This window comes from Monodon monoceros, unplaced genomic scaffold (assembly GCF_005190385.1).
Source record: "Monodon monoceros isolate NGI ecotype Baffin Bay Population unplaced genomic scaffold, NGI_Narwhal_1 Super_Scaffold_18, whole genome shotgun sequence".
In the NCBI taxonomy this organism is placed as follows: domain Eukaryota; kingdom Metazoa; phylum Chordata; class Mammalia; order Artiodactyla; family Monodontidae; genus Monodon; species Monodon monoceros.
This window is the reverse complement of record NW_021703774.1, coordinates 152,887,165-152,910,030: the sequence shown is the minus strand read 5'-3', so window position 1 is coordinate 152,910,030 and position 22,866 is coordinate 152,887,165. Positions and strand designations below refer to the sequence as shown.

The window sequence follows — 22,866 nt, the reverse complement described above, 5'->3', positions numbered from 1 at the left end:
CTATTAAATAATATATATCAGTATTTTCTTGAATTCCAGTAATGTACAGACACGTCTTATCACAAAAAAAGGCGGTATGTTGGAGTTGCCTGAGAATTCCAAGAATAAGACGTCTTTCAGGGTTTTGCAAGTTTCAGTGTGATAAACAGTGAATTAAAATACAAAGTTAAATCTACCACTTAGGGGCTTCACAATGCAATAATAGAATTGTAAAAGCTAACAACAGCACTAAAAACTTGTTGTACAACTCAGTTATATGTGGTTATTCATTACTAAAAATATACTTACATTCACTAAAAAAATTATTGAAATAAAAACCCAGACTTTTAAAATATTTTTTTTAGAATTCTCAGACTGCCTGGTCTGCCTTTACAGACCTCAGGGATTCTTGGACTCCAACCTTAGAAACACTGATATTTAGCCACTAGAATTTATTTTAGAGTAATATGTGATAATATGCAAATGTTCAGTTGATTCAAGTGACCAAAAAATCATTTTATAAGAATGCTATATTCAGTATAATTACAGCTGTGTGAAGAAACACATACGGCAGGGGAAAAGACTGGAAAGAAATATAACAAAAGAGTAACAGTGGTTGTTTTGGGGTAATGGAAATATGATTAGAATTTTTTTCTCATTTCTACTTGTCTAAATTTTGTATAGTAAGTGTGTATTACTTTTATAATAGATAAACAGCAACTTAAAATACTGTAATAATTTTAAGAATTTAAAAAATAATTTGTGAATATCTGGTAGTGCTATAGGCTAGATAGCTACTGTCATTTTTTACCTCAACTCTCAGCGTGTATAAACATGTTATACCCTTATTGTAATTATAGTTTGCTTGCTATTACTTATTAATGTTAATGTAGTAAACATTTTCCACCCCTATATAGCCATAGTAAAATGTCTTGAATATCTGGATTTCTTTAGATACATTGTATTTATTTTTTCTTTACATATTTATTTATTTTTCTTTTTAAAAGGAGTATAGTCATGGCCAACAGCAAAAAACTCAAGAAGGGGAACTGAAAATTAGTGCTGTGTTTTCAGTCAGTGGCAGTCCTCTTGGTAAGAAGCAGAACTGAATGAATGAATCATGTTTATTTATTCTGACCAGTATGAGTGAGAGGAAGTATCTACTTACATTAGTAAACTAGGCAGTTTAGAATGGCTTTAATTGTGTATTGCATAATTAGTGTTGGGTTTCAAGACTAGCTCTAGAAGAGAAAGAAAGGATGCCTACTTAAAATTCATGGTAAAAAGTAAAACTTTTTTTTTTTAATTTTTTTTTTTTTAAAGCTCCACAGTTGACTACTGGCTTTCAGCCTTCACTGGCATCATCTGGCATGAATAAAATGCTTCCTTCAGTTCCAGCCACAGCTGTTCGAGTTTCCTGTTCTGGTTGTAAAAAAATCCTCCAGAAGGGGCAAACTGCTTATCAGAGGAAAGGGTCTACTCAGCTATTCTGCTCTACACTGTGCCTCACTGGATATACAGTTCCACCTGCCCGCCCACCGCCTCCTCCCACTAAGAAAACTTGTTCAAGTTGCTCAAAGTATAGCAGAATTCTAAATTATCGTCTTTGCTTTCTTTCTTTCAAGATACTTTGTTCTTATTTATGTATTGTTTAATTTTCTACCTTTCTATGTTTTTTGAGAAATATCACATTGTTTACTACGAACATGTTGTTGCTGCTTTTAATCTTTCTGGACGCTAGGTTCTCAGCTTTCTTTTAACTTTAAGTAATGTGCCTTTTATATAATAAGAGGTGCTTTTGAAATGTACTTTACTATCCTTGTTAGTTGAGATGCTTGAGAAAACAAAAACTATGCCATTTAAGGGTATTACATGACCACAATATTTTATCTTGTAACTGTAGGCAATAGATGCTTAGATGCAACAAATATTTAATGTTTATGTAATGTTTTCTATTAGGTAGTTGGAATTCATTTAATACTTTTCATCTTAACTTTAATTGGATTCCAGTGTATGTATTTTTATTTTCTCAGTATCTCAAGTATCTCAGAGGTTGTATTTCAGTGTTTAACAACAAAAAATTATGACCTTAGATCCTAATAAAATCATCCTGATATATTTGAGGAATATGAACTAACTTAGGCTAATTTTGCAATGTGGTCATTAGACACTGTTTAAATAAGTCAGAAAAAGATGAATAATGCTCTTGTTCTGAAATATTTTGGCTTCTATTATTAAGCTACTCAAACCATGATTTATTAGTTTCGATATTTGTACTTAGAGTACCTCACATGGGTGCTGCCCTTTCTCTGTCTAGAAAGGGAAAAGATGCTCCCTCTTCTGATTCAATAGGAAAAAGTATAGAAAGAAACTTCTAAAAGAAATTTGAGTATGGTTAGAAGATGTTCTAGAAGTTATATTTGCATCCCTTTATGTTTCAAGTTTAATTTAGTAAAAATAGACTTGTTTGAATTATGAAACATGTTTAAAAAAGAGTACTTATAGATGATATCTAATTTCTATATTCCAGTATATTCATCCTTTCTAAGATCAAATCAACTAGAAAATTATAATTTTTATAAGGTTCTTTGTTCTTTTCCTATTTTGCTATGAAATAATTTCATGTAAAAGCTTGTTTTTATGTTTCTTTATTTAATTCTTACTTTAGCGATCAGCGCTTTCTAAAATTTCAGCAGTATTTCTCCTTTCATAATAATAGTCATAGATACTTAGTGCAAAGATTTAACAGTGAATTTCAAAATGACCATAGGAAACTCATGGAAGTTTTAAAATGTGTGCCTTCTTTCTGTGTTTTTTAATTCTTGTCCATACATGTTGTTCTTCTCATCTAAATTTACTATATCTCTTTGGTCTCTGGTGTTTGCCTTGCTTTATCTGGAGATGGTCATTTTTACCTGCATGTCATATCTTAGCTCTGTCTGATCTTATGTAATTTAATTATTTTAAAGATTAAATGTTCTTCTTTTGTAATGTTTGGTCTTATCCATGAATTTTAACCTGTCGTTCTTTGACTTTTAACTGTTCTACCTTTTCATTCACTTACTATGTTATCTTTTTTTTTATCCCTTGTTCTTTTCCATTCACCCCTTTCTGTTCTTCTTTCAGGTACTCCTTGCCTGCCTATCACCTCAACTTTTCTTTTTCATTTTCTGTCTTTCTTAATTTTCCCCCCTTCTCTTCTTACAGAATACCTTTTTCTCTTGTTGCTCAGTTCTCAACCATTTATCAGTCTTGTTTTTCTTTGTATTCCATTTCATTTTCTGTACTACGCTTTCATCTCCTTTTCACCACTTTTCCTTTTCTTCCCTTTTTCCTCTCTTATTTACACAGTCATTACAGCAGTTTGGGATAGTCTGGTTTATCTGATTATAAAATTATTGATTTGGATTGTGCCTGAAATATAAGGAAGTTAGATTCAAAGAAGTTAAATGATTTGCTCAGTGTCACATAGCTGGGTAGTTCTGGCACATGCATTTTCCCCTCTAGATAGTCCATGCATTGAACAGGTTTAATTTGTAAGTCAGTCCCTATAAGAAGGATTTTTACTTTAATTTGAATAGGTGGAGATAGAAAAGATTTCCTTCCTGATAACTACTGCTGTTTTTGTAGACCACTAGAAATATAGCAGCAGCACTTAGGTTGAAAGAAACTCCTTAGCTGTTTGGAGTAACAATTTTATTTTTGTTAGTCTTTTATTAACCAAATCTCTTAGCATCTTGAATTTAACCTAAACTCTGAATATGTTTTGGCTAATCATCATTTAATTTTTAGATTTCATTAGAAATAGGGACCTAACAATTTGTTTTAAAAAAATCAGTTTCAAATCCTACACTTTAAAAGAGGTAACTTGGAGGGTACTTTTGTTAATACTGTTAGAAAGATCAGTTTTCTTGATAATAATGGCAGTAAGAGAGGTAACTGTTTCAGGATTGTCTGTACCATCTGAATTTTTACTATCTGAAATGAGATTGCTCCTTCTCATTCTGATAAGATGTAATCTGTTACAATAAAATGTAATGCAGTTGGATGTTAAGCATACTGAGAGTAGTGAGAAGTAGCTACTTTTATGATTCTATTGCCTTGATCCACGCTGTTCTCCAACTTTTATCTCCTTAGCCTTCTAGAAAACATCTATTTAAGGTCCAGCTAAAATACCACCTTTTGGGTAGCTTTTCATGTCACATCTTGTCTGAAATAATTGTTTCTTCATTTCTATTTCTGTAGTACATTTTATGTATATAAATACATTTTTCAAAATTATTTTACTTTTTTATATTAAGAATGCTTCTTTTATGGTATTTTATATATCATTTGTCTATTTGTCCCAGTATACTGTGAGCTCCTTGAGGGCTTGTACCATATCTTGACATAGGGCTGGGCTAGTCCCTGGCTCAAGGTAACTGCTCATTAAATACCCTTATAAATGAAATAGATTAAAACCCAATAAAAAGTAGCTGGAAAGGCCAAAAAAAAAAAAATGCAGGTAATAGAGCACTCTCAAGCTACTAAGTATTGAAGATGAGGTGTGATGTTGTGTATTACAGCATAGTACAATATCAGGTGCTCCTTGTGATGAGTCCCATTATATTTACTATTATCTTTTTTTTGAAGCAGAGATATTTGTAATCTTTTCTAAAAAGTACTATATTAGTATAATCTGTTTAAAATGTAAGAGTGAATATAACAGTTTATTTACTAAATATTATGTGAGTGTATACTCATGGGAGAGAGACATTGTTTACAGAATTTCATCAAGGTATTTTTTTTTTTTTTTCATCAAGGTATTTTTAAAATTGGTTTTTAAAATGGTTTGTACTTAAGCGATAAATTACTGTGTAGGAAGAGTAATTTGGGAGTGGGATAAGGGGTGGAGTGGTAGGCAGTCTTAATCCTTAGGGTTTTAATCTTCATTGTCTTTTACTGCTAATGCTTACAAATTGAATTATTTAGATCTGGAAATGTTCAATTTTATATAATCATGCTAGAATATGCACTCTGTAGTTTGAAATGTATTCCTACTTTTAAAAGATAGTGGCTTTAAAATTTTTCAAGTGTAATGTTAAAGAGTATTTTTGAACATATAGGAGAGCCTAAGGAAGAAAATGAACATCTTCTATAATCCTACCTACTAGAGAGAGTGAATGATAAATGTTTGATGTATATCTTTTTAATCTTGAAACATAGTGTACTAATCCTCACAATAGTTCTATGAACTAAGCCGTGTATTAGTTTCATTTTATACAACAGAGGTTGAGGATCAAAGTGATTTACCACTTTATTCAAGAAAACCCAGGTTTTCAGATTTAAATACCAATGCCCTTTCCCTACACTTTTAATTGCCTTTGTTTTATTTGATATTTTTAGTTGACAAAAAGGAAAAAAATGAATTATACTATGGCTTATTTTATCTTTGTTGTCATTTTTAGAGACATTTTAAATCCAAAGGATGTGATCAGTGCCCAGTTTGAAAATACCACCACTAGTAAAGATTTTTGTAGTCAGTCATGTTTGTCAACATATGAACTGAAAAGAAAACCTGTTGTTACCATAAATACGAATAGCATTTCAACCAAATGCAGCATGTGTCAGAAGAATGCTGTTGTAAGTTATCTTTTTACTTTAGTGGGGGAAGGAGTCTGATACTTGTGCTTAAAGGACAGCTTTTGATGGTCTTTGCTTGTTGTTTCTAAGTTATTACTTTATAATTCCTAGATTCGACATGAAGTTAATTACCAGAATGTGGTACATAAACTTTGCAGTGATGCCTGCTTTTCTAAGTTTCGCTCTGCTAACAACCTCACCATGAACTGTTGTGAAAACTGTGGGGGTTACTGCTACAGTGGCTCTGGACAATGCCACATGCTCCAGATAGAGGGACAGGCTAAGAAGTTTTGTAGTTCCACGTGTGTCACAGCATATAAGCAGGTACATGACCATATTTAATCCTGATGTCTTTGTTCCTTTCAGAAGGATTGAATTTTGTTGATAGAAATTTATGAAAATGTCAGGAAAATATTAATTTCTTGTTATTAGCTTAATATTTTTGCATGTAAATAGTATTTTTCAAATGCATGTGTGTTAAAAAACTCTTGTTATAGAGTTTTATAAGTACCATATACAGTTGTACCTCAGTATCCATGGGGAATTGGTTCCAGGAACCCTGAGGATATCAAAATCTGAGAGTGCTCAAGTCCCTTATATAAAATGGTGTAGTAATTGTATATAACCTACACACATTCTCCTGCATACTTTAAATCATCTCTAGATTATTTATAATACCTAATACAGTGTAAATGCTGTGTAAATAGTTGCCAGTGTGCAGCAAATTCTTTTCCTTTTTGGAATTTTCTGGAATATTTTTCCTGGAATATTTTCGATCTGCATTTGGTTAAATCTGCAGATGTGGGACCCAGGGATATGGAGGGCAGACTGTATTTCTCTTAATGCATTTGAAATATCAATACATGTTTTTAGGGTATGGATTATTTTATTTAAAATATGATTAATGTTTTTGAACAAGATTTTGAAAATGCAGAAAAGCACAAAGAAGAAAAAATTAGGCATCTCTCAGAGTTACCCAGTCCCATCATTTTGGTGTATACCTTCTAATCTTTGCTTCTGCCAATCCCAAACTCTCAATCCATCCCTCTCCCATTCCCATTCCCCTTGGCAATCACCAGTCTATTCTCTATGTCCCTCATTCTGTTTCTGTTTCATAGATAGATTCATTTGTGTCAGATTTTAGATTCCACATATAAGTGGTATCATATGGTATTTGTCTTTCTCTTTTTGACTTACTTCACTTAGTGTGATAATCTCTAGCTGCATCCATGTTGCTGCAAATGGCATTATTTCGTTCTTTTTTATGGCTGAGTAGTATTCCATTGTATATATGTACCACATCTTCTTTATCCATTCATCTGTTGATGGACATTTAGGTTGTTTCCGTGTCTTGGCTATTGTTAATAGTGCTGCTGTGAACATAGGGGTGCATGTATCTTTTTGAATTACAGTTTTGTTTGGATATATGCCCAGGAGTGGGATTGCTGTATCATGTGGTAATTCTACTTTTAGTTTTCTGAGGAACCTCCATACTGTTTTCCACAGTGGTTGCACCAATTTACGTTCCTACCAACAGTGTAGGAGGGTTCCCTTTTCTCCACACCCTCTCTGGCATTTGTTATTTGTAGACTTTTTAATGATGGCCATTCTGACTGGTGTGAGGTGGTACCTCACTGTGGTTTGTTTTGATTTGCATTTCTCCAATAATTAGCAATGTTGGCAGTTTTATTTATACTAGATTTATATTTTGTTAGTAAATTTTGATCAAAAGTTCAATTTTAAAATTGGTAAACCCAAAGGAATAGTAAGAACTTTTTACATTTTCAGTTTTACAATGTCTTCCTGTTTCACTGCATTTGCTGATCATTCTTTTTCTTAGAATAGTAAATTTTTATACAGGTTACCAAAATTGGTGAATTTAATAGTGTTAATTTGGAAATTTCTCTTAAATGTTCTTAAAACTTTGCAATGATTTTGTAATTTTAAACATTCTAGTGTTTCAATTTATTTCTTGTTAATATACAAGCACATTAAAAGGGATTAGTGTTAGTTACTATTTATTTCTTCCTTAGAAACACCTTGTTTTTGTTCTCAAAGGGGGGGAAAAACCCAATATCTTCATTAGCTTTATTCTTGTACAAAGGACAGTTTTCCTGATATTGTATTCACATTCTAAAAGTTACTTTGATTCAGTCCATTGAAAGGTGGTATACATTCCATAAGAGAAGTATTTTGAAATATCTTAATTTTAAATTTATTACTTTTAATTTAGCCAATACCTATTAAAATTTTCACATATTAGTGTGTACTGTGGTTTAGAGAAAGAACGTGGATTTAGAAGTAAAGCAGATCTTGGTTTGATTCCCAGACTTTCTGTTCAAATAGAATTTAACCTTGGGGAAAGCAGTTAAACTCCCCGAGTCCATTTTCTTATCTGTAAATGGGTATATACTAGCAATGTCACTGGGATGTTTTTAGGATTATATGAAGTAAGAATCAGAAAGCACCTAGTATAGAACCTGGAACATTGAAGATGGTCATTTCTGCTACTTTTCTTTTCTTCCTTATATAAAATTTATTCAACAAACATTAGATGTGATTCCTGTTTTGAGGTGTTACATGTCCCCTGGGGGAGATGCAAGTGCGTAGAGATGTTACGATAGAAGTGTTACGGGATGTAGAGGGGCACAGTGGAAGCAAGGTCAGTTCTACTTGATAGTTTCAGAGATAACTCTTGACCTAATTCTTATAAATGAAGTTTGTGTTTGCAGTCCTGATGGAGGAGGAAAGGAGAAATAGGGTTGGAGATACAGAAGAGATTCCAGAATGTAGGAATATGCTCACTTGAATATGTATTTATTTTAATAGTAAGTATAACAGACTTATCGTTGAAGAGGACATAGAGATCTTGAAATTCTCTTAATGGGTGCTGGATATACCTTATAAGTTATCCTGAATGTATGACATGTTAATAGTATTTAGCATTATTTGCTACTAAATCACTGAGTGGAAATTTAAGATAACAGACTCTTTCGTTGCTTATATTTGGACACTTGGGATATGCAAAGTTTCCTCCCACTTTATTGCTTAGAGTGTGCTTTGTTGTTGTTATTATTTGTTTTGGCTGCACCACGCGGCATGCGGGATCTTAGTTCCCTGACCAGGGATCGAACCCACGCCCCCTGAAGTGGAAACGCGGAGTCTTAACCACTGGACCATCAGGGAAGTCCCTGTGCTTTGTTATTATTAGTGGTAGAATATTTGAGTGTGAATTTTCTAGTAAGTTTATTAATTTCCTTGGATTCACATTTCATTGCTATATATAGCACCTTTTGTGGGAAGTTCTTCCAATTCTTTGAATAGTGTAAGAGCATGAATTCCCTGTTGTGTAATTTTTTAAATAGTGGGTTTTTTTGTTTGTTTGGAGGTTTTGTACAATATATTCTTGCAGCTTATTTATTTTATACATAGTATTTTGTACTTAACCCCGTAATCTTATCTTGGGGGAAGGCTAAAATAGTGTGTTTAAAACTATAGCTATAACAACTTAATAGATCCCAAAATTAATTGCTAGGTTGTGCCCAACATATTTTTTAATGAAGTAGAGTAGAGTGGAAAAATATCAAAGTGCATCACATGTTATCATGAAATATATTGTTTTATAAAACCTTTCAGTTTTATATACATACATGTTTAATACACAAACACAAAACCTCAGAAGTATGTGTTACTGGGTCACTTTGTAAAATTTATTTCTTACTGAGGATTGTAATCATAAAAGTTTGGAAGCCACTAATTTAAAATATTTCAACAGTGTTAAGTATAAATATTTCAAAGAATTATGCTTTTACTTGTAACTTGGTAAAAATGAATGTTATTTTATTCTCTTAATAGAAATCAGCCAAAATTACACCATGTGCGCTTTGCAAATCATTGAGATCCTCAGCAGAAATGATTGAAAATACCAATAGCTTGGGAAAGACAGAGCTTTTCTGTTCTGTTAATTGCTTATCTGCTTACAGAGTTAAAATGGTTACTTCTGCAGGTAATACTGGTTTCATAAACTTTATAAATATAATAGTTGAATAACTTATGGTTATTGCTTTGTTGTTATAGCGCAGATTTTTGTCCAAATTTAGTTGATTTTTAATGCAAATTTAAAATACTTCAGATCTGTGTTGTAAAATATCACCTATTATCTTGATTGCTTATTTTATGTTTATTTAGTTGCTTGCCTATTTGTGCATTCTTTCTTACCAAAAGAATTTATGGCTTTTAAAATGTATTTTCTTTACCTACACCTGATTTATTTCAAGATTCATTTATTTTTTAGTTTCAGGGTGTAGACTGTGACAACTTTAAATAAACAGAAATATTTTTAACGTTGTTAGTTTTTGTCTATATGTGAGGTAACTAAGTTTAATTTCAGTTCCTGCAACTTGACTTGGCCCTTGAATTTTCATGTATCGTATAATACTTATTTTCTCATACATTTGTTTACATTTGTATTACTCATTAGCTTTTATTTTGATTTGCTAAGGTGTACAAGTTCAGTGTAACAGTTGCAAAACCTCAGCAATCCCTCAGTATCACCTAGCCATGTCAGATGGAAGTATTCGCAACTTCTGCAGCTACAGTTGTGTGGTAGCTTTCCAGGTATGGCTTCAGGACTCTTCCTTTTCTCCAGTTAGTTGCCTGTGATAGTAAAGTAAACTTATTGGGTGGTTGCTAAGTGCCTGGATTGCCTAAATTTCTACCTCAGTCTTTTTAAACTTGGGTTCTTTGGTCCATCCTATTTTTGGAGGCATGTTATTGAATTGCCTTCTGTGAAATTAAATGGTACTATTATTACCTAGATTATCTATTGGGAGGATATTATTTTTAAAGAGTATTATTAAATTATTTCATTTTTTAATATAAATATCACTCCCCCCATTCAGCTATAAGCTGCTCAAAGGCAGGGATGTTTGCCTTTTCACAAATGTATGTTAAGTGCCTAGAACTGTGCTTGACATAGGTAGGTATTCAGTACCTTCTTGTTTGAACAAATGAGTAGATTGATCTTTTTGTTTGTTTCTTCTTTCAGAATTTGTTCAACAAACCAGCAGGAATGAACTCTTCAGTGGTGCCCTTGTCTCAGGGCCAAGTAATTGTAAGCATCCCTACAGGTTCAACAGTGTCAGCAGGAGGCGGTAACACCTCTGCTGTTTCTCCCACCTCCATCAGTAGCTCTGCTGCAGCTGGTCTCCAGCGTCTTGCTGCCCAATCCCAACATGTTGGGTTTGCACGAAGTGTTGTAAAACTCAAGTGTCAGCACTGTAACCGTCTCTTTGCCACAAAACCAGAACTTCTTGATTATAAGGTAGAGTAAAGGAGCATGATAGAGGGTTCGAGTATAAACTGGTCTATCTGTAAACTTATTTCTGGCTTTTCATCTTTCAGAAATACACTATTTGTTTTGAAAATAAGAGGGATAAAGATTTCCACAAGATAAACCAAATGTTTAATTAGTACTTAATGATTATTTCTTTGCAGGGTAAAATGTTTCAGTTCTGTGGCAAAAATTGTTCTGATGAATATAAGAAAATAAATAATGTAATGGCAATGTGTGAATATTGTAAAATTGAGAAAATTGTAAAGGAGACTGTGCGATTCTCAGGTGCTGACAAGTCATTCTGTAGTGAAGGTAAAGATAGAAGATTATCTTACCTACTGAGCATGTTTGTTGTTTCAAAAGTAGTTGATGATTTAAGCTGTCACTGTGTAAGTTTATTTTATCTTTTGTGTATAACACCAAAACCTTTTTGTTTTGTTTATACTTGGTTCTCTCTTTTCGGATCTAATTCTTCATATTATATAGATGTTAAAATGAAGAAAAATCTCCTCAATGTGTATAGCAAAAAATGGTGGTGATGTGAAAAACATTTAATGTTAGTTATTAGGTTGATAGGGATCCTTTAGTTCTTGTATTTATTTCTAAAGGGAACTGCTTAAATTTTGGTAGCATCCTAAGATAATACTTTTATTGTTTTAAACATCCATTATGTTTCTGAATATAAATGATCTGAATATGTGAATCAGTGTCTTCCTTATTTAGATGACTATAAGGTTAGAATGTTTTGTTTTACTCTAAAACCATGCAGGATTAGCCTCCTAGGCTAGTGGCTTTCAAACCTTTTGACCACGACACAAACAAGACATACATTTTACATTGTGACCCAGTGTATGTTCACATACCCAAATAAAACAAAAGTTTCATGAAACAAAACTGACTTTTACCGTATATGATGCACTGTAATATTTGCTCTGCTGTCTTACTTCGTTTAAAAACAGAAAATGATAGTATTAATCCTCTAAATTGATCTCTTGATCTACTAATTGGTGAGAACCCAAATGTGCAAACTTTGTTGTAGGACATTTAAATTAAAGATGTAGATACTTATTATTTCTCCCTAATGTTAATTTTATCTTCTCTGATTTTTTTAGGTTGCAAATTGCTTTATAAACATGACTTGGCAAAACGCTGGGGAAATCACTGTAAAATGTGCAGTTATTGTTTACAGACATCTCCCAAATTGGTACAGAATAATTTAGGGGGGAAAGTAGAAGAGTTTTGTTGTGAAGAGTGCATGTCCAAATATACAGTTCTGTTCTATCAGGTAAATATAATTCACATTCCTGGGTTTTTCAAGTCAGGGCATATTTTTCCCTTCTTTTTTTCTTTCAAATAGTGTGAAGGGCAATTAATGATTTAAAACTTTTAAGTATTAAATGTATTCTGTTCTCCTCTAGTATTAATATAAGATTTTAAAAAGACTTTAATGTCACTGAAGTTACATTTGTTTTTAATTTCCTTATAGAAGACATATCAGTCTTAAAACATTAAAATATTTAAAATTATATTCATTTATTAACTAAAATGAATTGTGTTCTGATGTCTTTAAGGAAGATCGGTTTATATCCATTTCACTTATTTTAAAATTACTATTTATTGGCATCTCTATAATGTGACCTTTTTTAATGTTGTACAAAATAGTTGATAGGTAAGTAATTATTTCCAAATTTAGGATCGTTAACCTTCATTTTTTAAAAAACTGAATTATAGTTGAGGTATGATATTATATAAGTTAACAGGTGTACAATATAGTGATTCACATTTTTTAAAGGTTATACTTCATTTATAGTTATTATAAAATATTGACTGTATTCCCTGTGTTGTACAATATATCCTTATAACTTATTTTATACATAATTGTTTGTACCTCTTAGTCCCCTACCTCTCTCTATATTGCCCCTCCCCCCAGGATAGTTAACCTTCATTTTTGTGATCTAAATTCTAAGTAAATTTCTTCACTTGTTACCTGTGGCCTGCTTTTATTCCATCAGACCATAGACAGTTTGTTTTTTACTTCTTTACTATCTTCTGTTTCTTTTTCAGATGGCCAAATGTGATGGTTGTAAGCGACAGGGTAAGCTCAGTGAGTCCTTGAAATGGCGGGGAGAAATGAAACATTTCTGTAACCTGCTTTGTATCTTGATGTTCTGTAATCAGCAAAGTATGTGTGACCCACCTTCACAAAATAATGCAGGTAAAATTAAACTTTAGTCTTTGGTCAATGCCAGGGACTAACTACTGTTCTACAAGTTGAGAACATTAAGTAGTTGTCAATAATTTCATGAAACGTAAATTTCATTCTATTCAAATGACATTAACATTTAGATCTCTTTTTGTTTAACACCTTAGATTAATGCCCTGTAAAAACGAGTTCTTTTAGTTTTCCCTGAGCATGTTGAGTCAAATAAACTCTGTAAGAACTTTATGGGGAAGAATAGCAGTTAATGTTTTATAATTGAAGACATACATCTTGACTTCCTTAGAAAAGGATTTGAGAGCAAGAACATAGAGTCTAAATCACATAGCCTTTTAAATATACCACATGCATAGTTACGCAAGAGAAAGTACATGGAATACTTTCAAGGTTCACTAATTAAAAAACAGAAAAAAATCCAGTTAATCCTGAAGTGACACTTGGCTCCAACAGAATTTACTCTAACCTAAAAGCATTGGTTAACCTCCTTGAAATGTTGGTTCTGTGTATGTGCATATAAATTACATGAGATTTTCTTATTTTTGTTTATTTTAATCAGGAAGTGTTTCCATGGTGCCAGCTGCTTCATCAGGGCCCCCATCTCACAGAAAAGATTCAACTCCAGTTATAGCTAATGTAGTATCATTAGCAAGTGCTCCTGCTGCTCAGCCCACAGTGAATTCTAACAGTGTCTTACAAGGTATGACTTGATTTGAAAGCATTTATCTAGCCTTTTTGAGGTTGAATATAAGGCTTCTCTACTTTTTTTGGTCAGTGTTCATTTTCATGTGTTTGTCACATTCATATTAGGAATGGTGGCTCACAATGTGCTGCTATGGCATTAAACAGTGTTTTTGTAGTTTCCAGATCTCTTTTTCTCATATTAGGCTTTAGGTGTTACTCTTCCCCTGAATCAAAGTAAGATAATACATGTTTTTATTATGAAACTTTGTGTGTTTTTTCCAGATATCAGCTTTTAATACTAATGTTTAAATAATAAGATCTTACATTATATGTTTTTATTTATATCAGGTGCAGTTCCAACAGTAACAGCGAAAATCATTGGGGATGTAAGTTTTATTATTTTTATTGGTATTGCCTCTGTCTTTTCCCTTTTTATGCAGTATGAATATGTCTAAGTTGATTTGCCCTCCTTTATTTTTTGTTTGTTATATAAAACAAATTGCATGAGTTCAGGAACAGGATTTTCTGGTTATTTAGTTAGGTCTTTTATGTACTTTAATTTCTTTGAATGCTTGGTATCTCTATAATAGTAACTATATAATAGTTACTGAAGGTTTTTGTTTTTGTTATTTTTTAATTGTACAGAATTAAAGTAAATTGTACAGAATTCAGGCATAAAAGGTTTGGGGGGCATTTTGTAACGTAGTCAGACTGTAAATAAAGTACTTATAAAATATAGTTTATTTCCCACTCAGTGTAGATTATGCTGTAAATAAGCATTCTTTTTTTAAAAAAAAATTTCAATATTTTTGTGCTTTGTCTCTTAAAAAAAAAATAAATAATGAGAAAAACTTATGACTAGAACAGTGGCATTTTTAAAGTGTTTCCTGGTCTCTGGGATAATTTTCATGTCATCTTTTTTCAGGTTACTTAAATGATAAGTGATCCTATTACTTCTAGTTACCTTGAAACTGATTTTTTTTTTTTTTTGCGGTACGCGGGCCTCTCACTGTTGTGGCCTCGCCCGTTGCGGAGCACAGGCTCCGGACGCGCAGGCTCAGCGGCCATGGCTCACGGGCCCAGCCGCTCCGCGGCATGTGGGATTTTCCCGGATTGGGGCACGAACCCGTGTCCCCTGCATCGGCAGGCGGACTCCCAACCACTGCGCCACCAGGGAAGGCTGAAACTAATTCTTTTAAGACTTAACTCAGTCAAGAAACAACAGTTCTCATTTTAAGCTCAACCACCATTGTTACTATTATTTTTTTTTTTTTGCGGTTCGCGGGCCTCCCTCTGCCGCGGCCCCTCCCGCTGCGGAGCACAGGCTCCGGACGCGCAGGCTCAGCGGCCATGGCTCACGGGCCCAGCCGCTCCGCGGCATGTGGGATTTTCCCGGATTGGGGCACGAACCCGTGTCCCCTGCATCGGCAGGCGGACCCCCAACCACTGCGCCACCAGGGAAGCCCCACCATTGTTATTGATCAACAGTATGTCACAATACAAACAGCATTTTTCTTGGTAAACAGAACGGGTAATTAGATACATTCAGGGTCAATATATAGTTATCAAAATATTCCTTTATTGCTATTGATATTTCAGGAATATTATATTCCTTACATATTTAGTTGAATATTTATATTCTGTGCCTTCCAAGTAATTCCAACACAGTATTTCTTTTGAAATTATATTTTGAAATATAATGTTTATAATGTTTCTTGTAATTAATGATAAGCTTTTGGTTTCTGACTTATTTTTTTTTACTAGGCAAGTACACAAACAGATGCCCTCAAACTGCCACCTTCCCAGCCTCCAAGACTTTTGAAGAATAAAGCTTTATTGTGCAAACCCATCACACAGACCAAGGCCACTTCTTGCAAACCACATACCCAAAACAAAGAATGCCAGACAGGTGTGTTCCTTGTGCTTTCTTCATTTAATTTTTCCTAGGGGAAAGTAATGTGGGATCTGGTTACATTAATTAAGTGCCTTCTATTTTATAGGTGTTGTGTTTGGTTGCTTATATTCGCTGCCCAGTTGAGTTCTCACGATATCCCTGTGGGTTAGGTATTTTCATCAACTTAACAAGTTATGGCAAAGAGAAGGTAGTTGATAATACCATACTCTGAATGCTTCATTTAATTTCCTTATTCATGATAGTGTAGTATTATGGGTAAGCATAGACTTTGGAATTATATAAACAGGGTCTTAGTTAAGAGGAACTATTGTTTTCCAGAGCACCCTTAGGTTTGAACTTTTCCACACTCTATTTCAAATAATGTCAGCTCCTTTGGGGAGAGCTTTAGGGCTTTCTTTTCTTATGAACTGCCTCTACCCTCTTTGAGCTACTACTTTTCTGAATGATGGGCATGGTGTGAGCTTCTGATCTTCTCAACTTGCCTCTCCTAGCATGGAATCTCTGCCCTACAAGTGATCTGGGGTGAAGGTAGTTCGTACCCTAGTTTTCTTGGCCTGCTATTCCTATAGTAGGTTTTCTCTTCGTGGGTGGTAGCTGTACTCACTAGGAAATTAACCTCTTTAACCTGGAGTTTGAGGGGATAAGAAATGATGGTGGCCTGTCCCTCCTGGTGAGATACAGTAACCCTTGATGGGAGCTGAAGGAAGAGGAGCCCATTCTTTCTGGTCTCACCCATTCCAAAGTGGAGTTTCTATCATTTTTAGCTGGCTGAGGCAGGGGTGTGGAGCAGGTGGTAGATCAGAAGTCATAGATGCCTACTGTTCTTACTGTATTTAGTAGATTTTCTTGAATAAATATTTCTCCATTTGCTGTATGCCTTTAGGACAATTTCCAAAGAATTTAAATGGTTATTTTTTAGGTTTTCACCAACTTTGCTTGTTTCCCTAGAGAATTGGGTCTCTGGCATCTGAAAATCCCAGAATTTTTAAAGTGGAAAGGAATCCTAGATTCTTAGATCTGGAAGGTTATCCTCTAAGCCAGTACTTCTCAAACATTAATATGCATATGAATTATTTGGGAATGTTACTAAGTGGATTCTGATTTAGTGGTGCTGAGGTTTTGCATCTTTTAAGTTCCCGGGTAATGTCAGTGCTGCTGATCCACGGATCACGTTGAACAGCAGAGCTGTAGATGACTTAGTCCTGTATTTTTATTGTATCAATAGTGACTTTATAAAAAAATCATTTTATTAATATTTTTTTTATTTATCTTTTTTTTTTACAGTAGGTCCTCGTTATCTGTTTTAAATATAGCAATGTGTACATGTCAATCCCCAAATAGTGACAGTTTAGCATTGTGTAGCTTGGTTATCAGACATCTCTAATCGGATAACTTTTTTTTTATGTCCACTGCACCATGGTAAAATTGATCCCATATTATTTCCCACTTCTAACCCTAGTCAAATTGTCAGCTTTTCACTTCTTTTTACTAGCATTACCTTTCTCTTACATTAATGATTTTACAGTTATCTAACATGTTTTTCTGGCCTACAGAAAAGACTCTGTAGATAGTTGTTAAGTAATTGAATGATTTCTACCTCCATCCTTCCCACTTTTTCCCTACTCATGTTTAAGTTAGTTCCCAAAGTTCTGTTTCCTTTTTTTAAAAAATATCTTAGAACCTCTGCTGGGTATACTTATTTATTTTCCTGCAGGTATCATAACCACCCTAGTTCAGGCCCTCATCTTCTTAGCTCTGTATATTGTAGTTGCCTCCCACATTGTATACTTCCTATTCCATGTGAAGATGGCAGCCAAATTAATCTTTTTAAAGCCATTTTCCTCACATTACTTTGTGCTAACCAATCTGTAGTAGTTCCCCACTGTCTAATGATTTTAAATGTGTATTATAGCCTCACAAAAATGGCCCTTCTACCTATTCAGTCTCCTCTTTAACATACACTACTTATTCATGTTAAGTTTTCTATACCTTTCTTCTAAGATAACTATTCCATTCATCCATCCAAATTATATCCTTCATTCATCTTATCCTCGTATCATTGATAATTATTGTGTTGCCCACTTTTTTTAGTGCTGTTATACTCAAGCCTTGCTATTTCTCCTTTCTGTGAATTCCTAGTATCATAGATACTTCTTTTTTTTTAATTTAATTTTATTTATTTGGTTGCATCAGGTCTTAGTTGCAGCATGCTTGTGGGATCTAGTTTCCTGACCAGGTATCAAACCTGGGCCCCCTGCATTGGGAGCACACAGTCTTATCCACTGTGCCACCAGAGAAGTCCCTCATAGATACTTCTTTTGAACTGTAAATGTCCACATGCTTTAAAAAATTTTTTTAAATTAAAATTACACTTCTTTTGAATTATAAGTCTTCATATACCTAAAAAATTTTTTAAAATTAAAATGGCGTTTCTAACCCTCTTTGTTTTTTTGTGGGGTTTTTTTTTTTTTCTTCCATTAGAAGACACTCCAACTCAGCCCCAAGTTATTGTGGTGCCAGTTCCAGTACCAGTGTTCGTACCTATACCTCTTCATCTTTATACTCAGTATGCCCCAGTCCCATTTGGAATTCCAGTTCCAGTGAGTAATCATTTAGAGATTAAGGCTAATTTAGTATGCATTTTTCTCAATTAAGATTTGACAGCTCCATAAAAATACTTTTTACTTGTTGGTAAGATATACCTGACTCTGGTTGGCTGTTAATCATACTGTTGTATTACTTAAATATGGAATATATAAAGGACTGCTTCTATTTGTACCCTGCCTTGTCAGAGGAGGTTATGATTTAGCTTTTTAAAAACATTTTAAACACAAAAGACCACTAACATAGAAAAAGATCAGAAACAGTGTGTGAATGTTAGAATCCTAGATTGTAGCAAGAATGAAAAGAGGAATACTGTGATTTACAGGATTCTGACTTTTCGTTAAAGAAAAATGTATTCATTTTTTATTGGAAATATATATTTTCTCGGTACTGAATTCTTAAGAGAAACACTTGTGTGAAAATATTAAGCAAGAAATATAGTCAAAAACAAAACAAAAATTCATTACTTAATTATTCTTTTAGATGAATCAGAGACACGTTAAGTATCCAGAAAAGCACTTACTGAATTTCTATTTAAATGGCTGCAGTCTTATAAAAACAAACTAGCAAGACTATTTTAACCATTAGCAATAGAAATATCTTGAATTTGTTTATTAATAATTTTTATATTTAAATGATCTCACAAATAATAGTTTTGATGGTCGACCAAGAAACTCTTCAGTCTATCCTTGGTCTTTCAGATGCCTGTCCCTATGCTTATTCCATCCTCAATGGATAATGAAGATAAAGTCACTGAGAGTATTGAAGACATTAAGGAAAAACTTCCCTCACATCCTTTTGAAGCTGATCTCCTTGAGATGGCAGAAATGATTGCAGAAGATGAAGAGAAGGAGAAGACTCTATCTCAGGGAGGTTGGTATAATTTTAAAGTAAAAAAAGAAAAACACACCTATAAATTTTTAGGTAGCTCATGTAATTTTAAGTATTAGGCAGTCAAGGAGTTTCTAAAAGCTTTATTTGTTTTTAAATATGAAGTCTATGGGCTTGTTAAACTTGTTGATAACCCTGGAGCTCTATCCTGTTTATGAAAGAAATCGATACGGTTTCTAGTTCTTAATGATTCCAGAAAAATAACTTACAAATCCATGTTTCATGATCATGTTCTAGTTTTATCCCCTGCAGTCAAAGCCATGGTCCCCAGATAAAAATTACTGTTGTAAAATAATCAGCATGTTGGTAGAAGGTACAAAGAATTTTAGGGTGGAAAACCATTTGGTTCAAAATAACCTATAGATAAATACCATTTTATGAGTGTAGAATAATGAACAGTAATTAACATTTATGTGCTTGCCGTACTCTAGGCATTGTCCTAAATGCACTGTGTGCGTCACCTCATTTAATTTTCACAACAACCCTATGAATGAGGTACTGTTTACTTTAGATTCCTCTTTTGGAAAATAGGCTTGCCATGGTTATGAAATCAGGAAATAATGGAATCAGAAGTTGAATCCAGGTTTGTCTGACTCCAAAGAAAGGATTTTAACCAGAACTCATTAGTATAAATTCCAGAAAGGTTTCCAGCCTTATTTAGCACTGCCTTGATTTTTGGATATAAGAAGAGATAAAGGAAATGGTGTTAAAGGGAGTTGAAATGTATAGGTGAATTTTTGCAATGGCGTATTTTTTTTTTAAATTTATTTATTTTTGGCTGCATTGGGTCTTCATTGCTGCACCGTGGGCTTTCTCTAGTTGCGGTGAGCAAGAGCTACTCTTCACTGTGGTGTGCGGGCTTCTCACTGCAGTGGCTTCTCTTGTTGCAGAGCACAGGCTCTAGGTGCACAGGCTTCAGTAGTTGTGGCTCATGGGTTATAGAGCACAAGCTCAGTAGTTGTGGTGCATGGGCTTAGTTGCTTTGCAGCATGTGGGATCTTCCCAGACCAGGGCTCGAACTCGTGTCCCCTCCATTGGCAGGCGGATTCTTAACCACCGTGCCACCAGGGAAGCCCACAGTGGCCTTTTCATACATCATTGATGAACCAAGAAATTACTCTTTCCTGACAATTTTTTTTTTCTGTGATGGTTTTTATAAAGCTAGCCACTGGGTTCTGATTTTGCGTAATACATTCTAGCTGGTTTTCTGAACACTACAGCATTTGAAAAAACTACTGTCAACTTTTCTGTTGTGTTGCCAGTACGTTTTTAAATCAGATATACTCTGAGAGATGGGTACAAAGCTTTTTGTTATTATCCCAAAGTTTCTGGTCTCATTTTGCTCTTTAGTGTATAATCTCAATTCTGACCCATTTATATGTGGATTTTAAAGTCTTAGAATATTGCCCTTGAGCTTCCCTGGTGGCACAGCGGTTAAGAATCCGCCTGCCAATGCAGGGGACACGGGTTCGAGCCCTGGTCCATGAAAATCCCACATGCCGCAGAGCAACTAAACCCATGCACCACAACTACTGAGTCTGCGCTCTAGAACCTGCAAGCCACAACTATTGAAGCCTGCACTCTGCAACAAGAGAAGCCACTGCAACAAGAATCCCGTGCACCGCAACAAAGAGTAGCTCCTGCTGGCCGCAACTAGAGAAAGCCCACGCACAGCAATGAAGACCCAACGCAGCCAAAAATAAATAAGTAAGTAAGTAAGTAAATAAATAAATAAATAAAAAGAGTACTGCGCCTATGCTTGATCTTCTAATTTCTGATACTTGTTTTGCAAGTTCCAGCAATTCCTGATGAGAAACCTCATTCTAAGTTGGCTTCTCCATTCACATTAATAGTCAGCATTTATCAAATGTTTCCTCTATACAAATATTGTGACTTTGCCTTTGCCTACAGTTCAGTCAAACAGAAAAACTTTAGACTGAGCTTCAAGACAGATAGTTTTAATCATCATAGTGTAAGTGAAATCAAATGGTTTAGAAATATAAAGGGGGGAGAAATTAATTCCAACTGAAAGGATCTGGCTCATTTATCTTTGATTTCAGGGAAAAGAGACAATTTTCCTTGGTTTTTTAAAAAATCTTTTTTTTTTAATACTTTGAATCTTTAAACACTTTACTTTTTTTCTTCTTCCTTTTTTTTTTTTTCTTTTGTTTTTTCTTGGCCACATTGTGCAGCTTGTGGGATCTTAGTTCTCTGACCAGGTATTGAACCTGGACCCCAGCAGTGAAAGCTCTGGGTCCTAACCACTGGACAGGCAGAGAATTCCCTAAACTCTTTACTTTTAAAGTAGTTTATAGGGACTTCCCTGGCGGTCCAGTGGTTAAGACTCTGCGCTTCCACTGCAGAAGGCACTTGTTCGATTCCTGGTCGGGGAACCGAGATCCCACATGCTGCATGGTGTGGCCCAAAAACATAAAAAAAAAAAATTACAGTAGTTTATAATTGATAGAACTTTGTTCTGTTTAGTTCCATGTGCTGATTGCTCATGTATTTATATTCTAAGTTTGTCGGCTTTCCACTGCATGGTAAAACATATTTTATTTAGGGAAGGAAAAAGCAATTTAAAACAGATTTGTCAACCTGTGAGTAAATTAGTATTGTGTGTGTGTGTGTGTGTGTGTGTGTTGTGGTTAAAAAAAAAAAAAGAATTTCAGATAGCACAGAATCCAAAATAAAGGTCTCTCTTGCCATGACTTCTTTCATACCGCTTGCTATCTAGAAGTGTAACCACTGTTATCAGTTGTAATTTAACTGTATTTATCACTAATGCCTGACTTTTATTAATGAATCATTCTTTTCTGCATATAAAGACTATTTACTTAGAACCTCCCTAGTGCAGTCATTTCATTTGAGATGCAGTTTGTTTTTTGTATACATATAAATTGACTTATTATGTGCTTTTCTTTTTCTTTAGGATCCCAAACTTCTGAACAGGAGCTCTTTCTAGACACCAAGATATTTGAAAAAGGTTTGTAATTGTAAATGTATTTTGAATCTTAGAAATATTATCCTCTGTTAGTGATACAAACCCATAAAGTATTAGCATCCTTGGATTTAATATTTGCAATTTTAGCTGTTTGTAGGGGGCATCAGACATCTATGATTTTGTGCTAATTTGTAAAGAGACTAATAAAAGCTACCTCAGTTATTGGTTTTAAGGATTAATTGAAATAATGCTCTGAAGTGTGTACCAAGAATATAAATCTAGTTCTGTGATATTGGTGAACAAGTTACTTCATTCTTGAGTGTACCTGTGGAATTGTCCAGCAACCATACCTGACTTTTTGGTATTTAGGGTTTCAGAGAGGTTTCTGAGTATGTCAAGTGTATTATCTCATTTTGAGGGCTTGTTTGTTTTTCTGTATATTTCAGACCAAGGAAGTACTTACAGTGGTGACCTTGAATCAGAGGCAGTGTCTACTCCACATAGCTGGGAGGAAGAATTAAATCATTATGCCTTAAAGTCAAATACTGTGCAAGAGGCTGATTTAGAAGTGAAGCAGTTCTCAAAAGGGGAAACTGAACAGGATCTGGAAGCAGATTTTCCATCAGGTTTGTGCAGTGTAACCTGTCTGTTCAAAGTCCTTTATTAGAAGATTCGTA

At 34.1% G+C, this 22,866-nt stretch overlaps 1 protein-coding gene across 7 annotated transcripts in view; it reads left to right on the top strand.

Annotated features, from left to right (window-relative positions):
• The window catches only part of ZMYM4 (zinc finger MYM-type containing 4), a 175,142-nt gene that overhangs the window by 121,003 nt on the left and 31,273 nt on the right, over nucleotides 1–22,866 (top strand). For 6 of the 7 annotated variants that reach the window (XM_029228133.1, XM_029228131.1, XM_029228134.1 and 3 more), the window contains 17 exons: nucleotides 987–1,071; nucleotides 1,303–1,558; nucleotides 5,427–5,601; nucleotides 5,713–5,925; nucleotides 9,457–9,607; nucleotides 10,103–10,218; nucleotides 10,649–10,924; nucleotides 11,098–11,248; nucleotides 12,049–12,221; nucleotides 13,001–13,151; nucleotides 13,711–13,851; nucleotides 14,184–14,221; nucleotides 15,600–15,744; nucleotides 18,232–18,350; nucleotides 19,056–19,227; nucleotides 22,178–22,231; nucleotides 22,636–22,815. In XM_029228133.1, the coding sequence (XP_029083966.1) occupies nucleotides 987–1,071; nucleotides 1,303–1,558; nucleotides 5,427–5,601; nucleotides 5,713–5,925; nucleotides 9,457–9,607; nucleotides 10,103–10,218; nucleotides 10,649–10,924; nucleotides 11,098–11,248; nucleotides 12,049–12,221; nucleotides 13,001–13,151; nucleotides 13,711–13,851; nucleotides 14,184–14,221; nucleotides 15,600–15,744; nucleotides 18,232–18,350; nucleotides 19,056–19,227; nucleotides 22,178–22,231; nucleotides 22,636–22,815 (2,596 nt within the window). The remainder of the gene's footprint in view (nucleotides 1–986; nucleotides 1,072–1,302; nucleotides 1,559–5,426; nucleotides 5,602–5,712; nucleotides 5,926–9,456; nucleotides 9,608–10,102; nucleotides 10,219–10,648; nucleotides 10,925–11,097; nucleotides 11,249–12,048; nucleotides 12,222–13,000; nucleotides 13,152–13,710; nucleotides 13,852–14,183; nucleotides 14,222–15,599; nucleotides 15,745–18,231; nucleotides 18,351–19,055; nucleotides 19,228–22,177; nucleotides 22,232–22,635; nucleotides 22,816–22,866) is intronic. The other variant, XM_029228135.1, reaches the window with a different exon arrangement.